General features: G+C 39.4%; 1 protein-coding gene across 2 annotated transcripts; it reads left to right on the top strand.

The window, feature by feature from the left end:
- Positions 1–53: 53 nt before the first annotated feature.
- On the top strand, positions 54–11,356 carry LOC143427608 (protein qui-1). Of its 2 annotated transcripts, none has more exons than XM_076901865.1 (19): positions 54–546; positions 763–943; positions 2,244–2,323; positions 2,486–2,608; positions 2,993–3,135; positions 4,528–4,685; positions 5,083–5,475; positions 5,573–5,983; positions 6,113–6,459; positions 6,518–7,048; positions 7,229–7,469; positions 7,917–8,100; positions 8,340–8,814; positions 8,915–9,221; positions 9,461–9,686; positions 9,771–9,966; positions 10,100–10,628; positions 10,699–10,965; positions 11,049–11,356. In XM_076901865.1, exons 2-19 carry the CDS (start codon positions 835–837, stop codon positions 11,060–11,062), a joined length of 4,734 nt encoding a protein of 1,577 aa, XP_076757980.1. In that variant the 5' UTR covers positions 54–546; positions 763–834; the 3' UTR covers positions 11,063–11,356. The 2 variants fall into 2 exon arrangements, with proteins under 2 accessions (XP_076757980.1, XP_076757979.1); XM_076901864.1 differs by having other exon boundaries at positions 511–546; positions 735–943.
- Positions 11,357–11,370: the final 14 nt, after the last annotated feature.

Raw genomic sequence — 11,370 nt, 5'->3', positions numbered from 1 at the left:
CGTATTTCTATTGACGACTGAGAATATATATATATTCATCTATATACATATATTATATATTGAAGATTAATACGAGAGATTATTATTATTAATGTTAACGTTAAGAGGTATTCAATGTTTTAAAGTATTACTATTAGAACGAAAAGAAATAAATTTCTATCGCGAACCAAATAAAGAAATTATGGGACAGAAAAGTAGCAGAAAAAATATTGATATTAATTAGTGTGCAGGAGAAAGAACTTATTCCTGTCGTGAACAAAGTAAAAAACTGAAACAGAACAATACAGAAAACTAATAAGGAAAAACAATCAGTTCATGAGGCATCGATATTATAGTGAATAGAGTTGTTTGCATTTGAAATTATACGTAGACGTTGAAAATATACTATTGTATAATTGTACGGTGTCCATGGGGACCACATTTAGGGAGATTATCCAGAAATAGATTTGTTTTTATTGTTATCGCTGAAAATAACCGAGGAACAGAAATATTTCCAAAGAAGAGAAAGAGGAAAGATCGATGGACCCAAAATATTGAAAAATAAAGGTGATTATTTAATGTACTATACTTTGTTATAAATATTTGAAGATTTTTTAGTTCCATAATAGTATTTTGTAAATTAAAGTTTGATCTATCAAAATTTCGTTAAGTTAGTTGGAAATCAGTTAGAGAAGTTTGAAACGGAATAATGTTCGTTCGAAAGTTGAAAATTTCATCTCGTTTCCCATTCAAAGGTGTAATTATTTAATCACATTGAACCAGTGCATGCTTCAGCAAAATTTCCACGGAGAGGAGATAATGTTGCTCTAAGTCGCGTAGCTGAGAGGCACCAAAATGAATCTAGAAGTGGAACTTATCGCCGGGGTGATTAAGGGCGGGCCGCCTCCTAAAAACTTGCCAGCGCCGAGACTCATTAAAATTTTCATCGCTGGAGAACGGAATGGTCTTATCCTCTAATCACTTTCTTCTATAAATACTTTCTGACTTGTCTATATCTAACGTTTCTTAAATGACACAGATTTCAAGTAAGTTGTTAATAAAAATCATTTTATCGCTTGATTGTTATCTCACAATATTATAAAGCCATGCTAGAATGGCATTCGTGAAAAGTGTGTCGTTTAAGGGACAAATCTGTATTTCTGGTGTCTGATGGGTTAAAGAAACAAAAATACGCTTCGTTTGTTCATTTAAAAAAATTATATACTATACGTTCACGCGCATATGTATCATAATTTGTCTATGAATCAATGTGATCAATTGCTCTTTTGGCACGTGTGTTCGTCATTTCACATCTGTGTCTGTCTATCTGTTCATTTCGCTCGTAATCATTCGTTAAACTTATTCGTTAAAGAGGCCGCATCCACTTAATCGATGATAGAAAAGATAGGTGTATGCAGCCACCTTAATTGCTTGGGTATTGACGAATGCGTTTCTTTATATCCGTGTACACATTATTTGCGTTCAGTTGTATTTATCACGAATGTTCAATGTATATATTTCCATTCAGTACGCATGAAAACCGGTGGAACCAAAGAGGGAAAAATTAATAAACTTGGTTATCGCTGAATAAAGCAATTTGTTAATCCATTCACTTGTCCGTTTATGTGTGAAATTGTCCGTTCGTCCTGTCAATGCTTCTACTCGTATTCCCACGTGTTTATTGTTTTATCAAATTGCACTTTTACCAAGTCTGGTTACACGGGGTCTGTTGCAAAACAAAAGCTATGTACAATTTACAACGGGTATGAAACGTTTATTTGCACGTACATACACACTCATGTGTGCGAATTATATATATACTTATACTTTGTTTTATCAACTGTTTGTATTTGACTTTTTGTTTTTAAATAGGGGCGTCTGTAAAGCGAGGTGAAACTACGTAAAAGTGTTCCAATAAACGTCTTCTCGAGGACACCTGTTTAAAAGAGTTATCGCCGGAGAATTTCTGGTCTAACGGAGGATCGTTAAACTTTTATGCTTCGAGATAATTAAAGAACGATGTCCACGAGTAAACAGAATAAAGGGAAAGCTGTATTCTTGTCTCTTAAAAGGATGAATTTCTATACCGCGAATTTCTTGAATATTAAGTTCCTCGGTGAAATTTTTACAACATTTATGAAATTATTTTGGAATTGCTGGGCGTGCTTATAAATGTTTGAAATTTAATAGTGGTCGTGTGTGTCTCTTTCCTTTTGGGGGGATCGTGCTACTATAATTCCTTTTTTTGCTTTTAATATTTCTAGAATTTGTAGAGGAAAGGAAGCAATTACTGGAACTGGTCGGTCCAGAGCTGCAATCGATTTATGACGACATGGGAATCGAGGTACATAAGGAACAGAATTTCCCTGATGAATTTTGTTTATTACACATTAAGTGAAATTTATTTTGTCAAACGTTTCCCTGTCCTATTTTCGTACCTCTCTAGAACGTTTCATTTAATTTCAGTGTGATTAAGTTAGCCTGATTAATTATGAACTGAATGTAGGTCCTGTTGGTGGATATGCAATATGCAACGAACGTGAATCCTGATAGAAATCCATTCTTAGCTGAACACTTTTTTGACGAAATACACGCTGCTTACCAACACTCGAGGGGTTGCTTCCTATTGGTGAGATAACAATCATGATACGTAGAATTATTAACATCTACACTACACTATTAACATATTATTTTCTGATACCGATATTTTAGTACCAGTACAGATTATATTTTCAATTAGTTGACAAATAATAACGCACGCTTCTCCTATACTTTTTCCATTTACCTATCATAAAAGGAACTCTATGTGCCAATGACATAAAGAGCTATTACAAATCTCGTCATCGGCAATCCATTATCACTCTCATGCGATGAAACCATCCCTTCGTCACTTACATTAACAGTGTACCGTCATTTTATTCCCCTTCGCCCACGCTAAAAAGACCACCCCACCGATGGTAACTAATCGCCATACAAACTATCACCTCTAACATCCGAAATTTCTGTTTCAAAGCTGCTAATTGGCGACGAGTACAACGTTGGATGGGTACCAACGAAGCTGACATCCGGTACATACGAAACCCTCTCGAGCCGGTGTACCAGCTTGGAGGAGCACTACGAACACGATAATAATTGCTACGTTCTAAAGGCTGGCAGGTAGTTACGTTTTAATACACTGTTGCATGGACGTGGAATGGAAATGGCGGAGGCGTGGGTGAACGCGATAAAAGAGGGACGGACGCTGGTTTTATTATTCCAATCTGAGCCCGCAATTTTCTGCTGTCCTTATTTTCATTGTGACCGTTTCGCTTCTTTTATTTCTCGCCCTCGAGATTGTAACGAGCTTTCCCCTTTTTGTTTAAACATTGGCTACCTTTGCCGCGTCCCAGTGTACACGTTAATCGCAGAAGCGTGCATACGAGACCTAAGTTTGTATATTTAAAAAACGAACAGGCATTTTATGGATATTGCTAAACGTAAAACTGCTTCCTCTTCCTTAAACGTTAATGCACCGTCTCGTCGTATTTTATTTTATCCGATTCGACTTTTATCATTTTTTTTTTTTTTTTTTTTGGTAGAGGTACATTCCGTCGTTTCCAATATTTTATGAAAAATTTATGCGGTTTCGCTCGTTGCACGACGGGAATTGCGACGCGTGGTCGTCTTATTTTCATGGTTGTGATATACCTTCTTTCCAATCGTAAATGTTGGTATACTCTGCCGCGTTCTGTTGTACTTAATTTAAGTTCTCCATTCTTTTTTTTTTATATGGAACCTTTTCCATTTGCAATGTTTCTCTCATTTCCAATATTGGAAGGAATCTTTTACGGTGAGGTCACATGGTTTCACTCAGAGCATGATGAAAATAGCGCCGTCCTTGTTGTCTTTTCTTTTTTTCTCCCCTTCTTTTAATATTTTTATATCGTACTCTGTTCTGTTGTATCTTGCTTGACTTTTTCCAATAATGGAACATTTCTTTGCACGAACGTTACCAGTATCTTTATATTAAAGTTCTATTACTATGATCGAACTCGGGATACCTGTGATGAGAATTGTAATTTCACTTATGTTGTCCATTATTATATTGTATGCACTACTATTATTATTGTATTAATGTTTATCGCGCGGTAATTTTTTTATTTCTTCTTTTACCCTTGGTTCCTTTCACAGGTTTCCCATTTTTCTCTTTATTAATGCCGTTTCCACGTCTACATAAGGTTTCTCTATCCACTCGAACTTTCTTCTCGTTCGTCCTAATTTTTTCATTTTTTTCCTGTTTGCTCTTTTAGGACTTCCACGCACAATTATTCTTGTCCTGGCTTCTGTTCGCGTCCTCGTCATTTCTGCGAGCGTTTATCGGAGCTTTCACGGAAGAAACGAGGCGTCATTTTGTTGAAAAAGATTTAAATCATTGGCTGAACTTTGTTTCGTACTGTTCTGTAATATTTTTCACCCGATGCTTTGTTAGTTGTTAAAAGAGAATATGTCCTGAAATTGTTTTTGTCCCGGATCAGTATAAAAAAACTGTGTTGTGTACGCAATTGACAGATTGGGAACTGCGAAAGACAGTTGGCACAGTTCAGAACCGACGATTAGGGATGCGTTGAAAAAGGCTGCTGAGTCTGCGATTTCAGAAAATTGTGATAACGAAGAGATAAAGAGTATATTGAAGAGCAGCGCGCAGAGACAGCTCGAGTATGCCTTAAGTAAGTCGTTGATAAATTAAATAAATCCTGAGTCAAGCTATTTTTAGAGGTGTTCATTGTATTGTGAGATTGCTCTATTTAAAACTGTAATCACCAAGAAGCAATTTAAAAATAGATAGACACAGTGGACACGGTAAACCAGCTAGAGACCATTAATCTTTCACGTGAGATTTAATGACCACATAGCTAATGACGCGTGGCTAACGACCAAGCAGTCAGTGCAACGTTAAAAAATCGCTATGATGAAAGGAAAATGGCAAATTGCAGAAGCTTCGATATTAAAGAAGAAAATCATTTTTCTTCCATTTTCCAACAGTCTCTCTTTCGTTAAAACATTGTTTAACGGAATCTTAAATTAAAGACCCACTATCACTTAGCCCTGAAATAACTTTTACAGAATTAGACGAAACGGGTGAGGGTGTGATAGCGGTGACACGCTCTTGGAAAGGCAGGAAAAGCCCAAAGGCAGTGGCGTCGTTGAAATCGTTGGTGAGCAGTCGCCTGCCAGCCGACAATATAATTAACGTCGACGTGGAACAAAAGATAGGCGGCATTAATCCTGACAACCGAACTCACAAAGGATATCTGGCACATCTTTGCCGTCTAATCGTGAACCGCGTGCAAACTCTAGTGAATGCCTCCATCGAGGTTGATCCAGAGATTAAGAGCAAAAAGAAGATGGTGCAGGAGATCTATGCGGAGAGTCTGATGCACCTGGCGCGCCTAAGAGAGATCAAACCTTGCGAGGAGAACGAGAATGTTGAGAGGATTAAGGAGACTTTGATAGCTGGTAATTTTATCGCGAGAATTGTGGATTGCGAGGCTATTGCCTCTCATTCTTTGCATCTGTTTTACGTTATTTATGTAAGTCTCCAAACGTTCGACAGGCAAATCACAGAAGCACGGGCCAATACTTATAAAAGGAGGCAAATATTCCGGGAAATCGTCTTTGCTGTCAAGAATTTACACCGACGCTGCTTCTTGGCTAGATTGTGCCACTTTCAAAGTAGTCCGCTGCTGCGCTTCCACCCCTCGATCAGCGTACAGCCTCGAACTGCTTCGAGTGCTCTGTCAACACGTCGGCTTCCTTTCCGGTTTATTGGACGGGAATTTACCTAAAGACGCCTCTTTCGATCCCCTTTATTTGAACAATTGGCTGGGACAAATTATGAGACGGATCGAAGAGGAGCCGATGAATGAGCAACTGGTGATCCTACTCGACGATCTTCATCGATTACATCCGCTCGAGTGCGACATCGTCGCTGCTCTGTCGTGGCTGCCACTAAATTTGCCGCCAGGTAAGGGTGGTTGAGAAACCACAGAGGAGGACTATACGTGCCGCTAAAATTATAAATTCCGTTGAAAAGGTTAATCTTTTCAATTTTGCTAATGGAAATTCCAAAATAGGATTTTTCTGCTTCCTCCAGGCGTCCATTTAATAATAACCACAACTCTTCCTCCCGAATTGCTGCGGCTTACCCCTGTGCAAAAAGAACGATTACGTAGCAACGAAATTTTAATCGAGCTCCAAGATTCCAGTTCTGACTTGCTGGAAAAGGAAAATGTCTTGGACACGATGGAGAAATTAGTTGGTGAACGCGCGGCGAATAGAATTGGAGCTATTTTGGCCTCCACCGAGTATGGATTATCCGAAACGGAGATTCTCGAAATGATTATGCCTACTGGAGGCGATGGGCCACTATTTTTGGACGAGGCACACTTCAATTTTGCGACCTGGTGCTTAGTTAGGAGAACTTTCAATGAATTCTTGAAGGTATTGCTTTAAATATGAATAACAAAATTCTTCTAAACAGAAACGAAATTATTCGTAGGTTCGCGTGATGAGCGGAAGAATGCTCTTCTCTTGGCGGTATCCAATCCGTGATCTAGCTCGAAAAAGATACTTCCATAACCAAGAGATCGTGAAAAGCTACCACGGTGAATTGGCGAATCTTTTCTTCTCGGAGGATTTCGACGAAAAAGACGACAAATCATCTCCGGAAGAAGAGACACCCAAGAAGGAAACACCGTTCCAAAGCCGACCTAGGTCACAGGACACAGCCTATAACGTGAGGCACGTCGAAGAAGCCTGGCTGCACTTGTTAAGAGCTGGGGACGTTGAAAAGTTGAAGAAACTGGCAGTCTGTGCGTTCGATTTCCTTTTGGCTGCAGTCCAAATGATCTCCGTTAGTTATTTGCGATGCGTCCTTGAACATTCAAGGAAATACTTGCTGGAGAGAGATCTGGAACTTGTGTACTATACAGTAAGGAAGTCCAGTGATATTTTAACGAGAGATCCACTGCAACTGGGAGCGCAATTGATCTGTTGGCTGAGACCTGTTGCTGAAGATGGCGGTGATTTAGTGAGTAAACAGCTTAACATTTATATTTATCAATATTTAAATTATAAGGTAATTGTTATAAATTGATAAACTCAAATGGCGAAGGTTTAATGATATTGGTAAAAATTAATTTACAGCATTAGAATATTGATATTTTGTGAAATGGTCTCCGTAGAAAAAAAGGGGAATTTCTGATTCAAGGTTAGTAGAATGGTTACGGCAGCGATGGCATGGTGCGACGGCTACACGGCACCATTATTGGTACCATTAAGTGGGTGGCTTCAACCTCCCCTACCTCTTCAAATTCGCACTTTGTCCTGTCCGCAAGGCGTGAAACTCGTCGAGGCAGCCCCTTCCGGACAGCACGTTATCATCGTTCCTTTCCAGGGAGATGCTCAATTATGGCACGTGATGTCTGCACAATTGGTTCACACGTTTAAAGGTAACTGATAATAAAGCGAGCATTCGTTCGATTTCAGAAAATTTTGTTCGTTGCAAAATGAAAATTAATACAAACTTGTCGATTTATATGCAACGTGGCGATTGCCATGAAAAGTTTACGGTACGAATTGTTTTTAAATTTGCTTTTAAAATGTGCTTAAACGATAGCGCCACTTTAATTTGCAAGTCAAAGTAGATGACGTAGTTGGTTTTTACGAGAATATAGGAGTAGTTTCTAAAGTAGATTAAAGTGGCATTTTAAGTATGCGATATTATCATCGCATTTCACGTCATTCCGTGAAGAAATAAAAGGGGAATTCGACGCTGGTTGAAGATATTGATTTTATGAATTCTCTTAATTTTTTGAATGGAAAACACTTTTTTCTTTTTTATACAAAAATCAAGGTCTGTTTAGAGCATACTAGAACGTGCATTGTAATATTTTTAGGACACTCGAATCCAATCTCTTGCTTGGCCGTGACACAGCACTCACAGTACCTACTGACAGGGTCGGAAGACACTTCGATTATAGTCTGGGACATGAAAGAATTTACCCTCAAGCTTCGGATCCAAGAACATATTGCCCCAGTTCTGTGCTTGACATCCGCACTCAAGAATTCTGTGATTGTCAGGTTCATGGTTTCATCTTGTACAAGGCCAAATGTCTTCCCCTTAGTTTAGAAAGAATTAGATATATTTTTTTAATATGTGTATAAAATGATTTATTCGTTGTATCTCTTTTATTTAAATACATTTATTTTTTAATATTTATTTAAAGTTATTATTACGTGATATTAATTGTAACCACTCCTACTTATATTGTTCACAATGAATTGCGCCAAAAATTAACATCAAACCTTTTTGCTTTTAGCGGAGGCGAGGATTCAAGAATAATCGTGACCAGCCTTTTAGCCGGTGACGTTCTCATCAAAGTCGATCACCATAGAGGTCCAGTGAATTCCATTCGCGTCGATTCCGCCGGCGAGATCCTCGTTTCCGGTTCCTCCGACTGCACGGTCTGTTTATGGTGCCTGGTCAGATTCACGCTTTTAAAGAGTATCGTTTTGCCCACTGCAGTCACAATGCTGGATGTATCGTCGGATTCCGTGTTCCTCTTAGCGGCCTGCGAGGACCAGAAGTTGTATTTAAGATCTCTGGCCACAGGAACCGAGATCCACACGTTGAGAGGACACCAAGGGGAAGTGAAGAGTATTTGTTTGGCGAGGGATTGCAGAAGGGCCATTGCCGGCGGTACCAAAGGCAAGGTCTCCGTTTTTGACATGTACAGCGGAAGACTGACCAGAACTTTGCCAGCGAATCCTTCGACGGATGTCACGGCTGTTAAGGTAACACGATACTATCAATGCAATAAGCTTCTACAATGGTAAAGAAACAAATATGTTAATTTTCTGTCATACGTTACTTAAAATGATTTTTTTTTGAAAGGTGACAGAGAAAGACGACTTTCTTATAACAGCTTCCGGTGATCGAGTGGTTTATTGGAGTTTTCGTGGCGAAGAGGCTCACACTAAACCCCAAAAATCCAGTAAACAGGAATCATTGCATCCGCACACTGCTCCTATATCTTGTTTGGATATATCGAGGGACGGTGCAATGGCTGTGACTGGTGGAGTCGATTCGCTTGTAAATCTTTGGCAATTGAACACGCATGAGTTACTTTCCACCTTCGAGGGACATATCGCTAGTGTGACCTGTATTGCCTTTTCAGCTTCCGGTTTATTTGTTGCTTCCGGTAGGTATAGCGATAGAAAGTAGTGTTTCGTTTAGACATACTTTGCATATTAAAATACATACTGTTATTTTTCTTTTCGCATGTTTCCGAATTCTCCGTCATTTATTAATGTTGAATTATATTATTTTTGCAATACTTAGTTATACAAGTTTATAAAAGTTGCATATTTATTTTATGTACACGTATACATATGAACTTTTTTTTAGAAATTTATTAATTGGAAGTTTAATCGAATACAGGTTCCGAGGATAAGACGGTTCGCGTTTGGGGTCTGACTTTAGGTTTAGTGGTAGCAACCTTCAAACACCAAGCGCCTGTTACCGCGGTAACTGCTATGTTTGATGGTCGAAGGATAGTCAGCTCGGATAGAGCTGGTACCATTCGAGTTTGGGCAGCCGACACGGGCACTCTAATTCAATCAGTGTGCGGGCCAGGTCGTTGTTTTACAGTTTCTTCCGATATGAGGTCAAGTAACAATTGACACAATTTTAATAGAGCAGTACATCTTCTTAATACTGTTAATTCTACAACTAAATTCTCAATTTCCAGATACGCGGTATGTGGGACAGGAGACAATCAATTGAGAATAATAAGTTTGGGAGTTGGCCCTGAAGAAAAGTACCAAGTATCACATTCTCAGGAAATTACCTGTCTGGTTGTCACTCCAGATTCTCGATCGCTGATTACGGGTTCGAGGGACATGAGTTTGAAGGTCTGGCAGCTTGCTGGTGGTAAATTGTCACAGGTTCGTGTACTTCTTGATCAATATATTATACATTGAAGTAACACTTATCTGATAAAGTATCTTATATCCAAGTTTGGTTACGCGTACAATTGTCTTAAAAATGAAAAGAAGCATACAACAAACGTCTACGCAGGTTCTCGTTGGCCACACAGATCACGTTACATGCGTCGGAGTTTCCGTCTTGGATAAATCCATCGTGGTGTCTGGGTCTAGGGACGCGAATCTGATCGTTTGGGATATAAATACTGGCAGCGATCTCCACACTCTGAAAGGCCATTTGGGCTATATAACTTGCGTCAAATTGTCAGGTGACGGAAGTTTAGCGGCTTCCGGTAGCGAGGACAAAAGTTTAATCACTTGGGACACCAAAAAGGGTTGCCCTTTAAGCAGCATCATGTTACACGTCCCTGTGTTAAGCCTGGAGGTTGCTACGGACCTATCGAGGCTTGCATTGCATTTGCTGGAGCACAAATGCATGCCTATCCTTTGTTTGCACAATACTCCAGCGCAATATGTTAAATTGCCAGATTATGTGGCACCCTGGCGCGATACTAGGGACCTGAGGCCGCCTGGACCGAAGAGGCCGAATAAGAGGTTGCTGAAGAAAGAAGTGTCGCTTGACAGTGACACGTGGCATAGAAAATACGGGCATCTTACTTCAGGTATCGTTAATAACGAGTATTTTTTTATCCGTAGGAGTTTTAATTAATATATTGCACCGTTTTTATTCAGGGACGTTAACGTCTTCAGTGGAGGATGGATTACAACGACGATTCAGCGTGAGCGCCTCAATGGACGAGATAAGCAAAGTCGGATTAACGAGCAGCCCGTCCGGATTAGGACCGGAACAGGCAGCCCTCGCTCAGTCTCAACACTTCGATCAACTTGAGGCGCTTTGGAACAAACAATCGCCACCCGCTAGGCCTCGTGCTCATGGTAGAACGCTGTCGAAGCAGAGCTCCCTACAGGCCACCCGAATATCCGATTCTGAGGAAGAGGGTGAAGCCAAATTATTGATCAATACTATAATTTCGTTTAAAATTTCGAAGTCAACGTAGGTCAAAGTTAATTCTTTTCACTAGGTGTACCAGACTAAGAAGCAGCGTGTCGTTAGAGAGTGAACGGACTAAATCCTAGTCGCTGTACCTTCTTCTTTTTCCACTGTCTTTCGATTGAGCAAAAGGTGAACGAGAAACAGAAAAAAAGTAAGGTAACCCTTAAAGAAAAGAGTACGTCCCTGAGAAAGAGCTCTATGTTACTGATTTCTCGTGTCTGATGCAATAAACGTAAACATATATACATAGATATAAATGAATATACGTAAGTATATACGTATATGTATATCGATATTAGAGAAAAATAAATTAAAGTTATTTACTTTCATTCCCCATTTCCCACCTTTTA

This window comes from Xylocopa sonorina, chromosome 9 (genome assembly GCF_050948175.1).
Source record: "Xylocopa sonorina isolate GNS202 chromosome 9, iyXylSono1_principal, whole genome shotgun sequence".
In the NCBI taxonomy this organism is placed as follows: domain Eukaryota; kingdom Metazoa; phylum Arthropoda; class Insecta; order Hymenoptera; family Apidae; genus Xylocopa; species Xylocopa sonorina.
The sequence above is the reverse complement of the archived record's forward strand: the minus strand, read 5'-3'. Positions and strand labels throughout refer to the sequence as shown.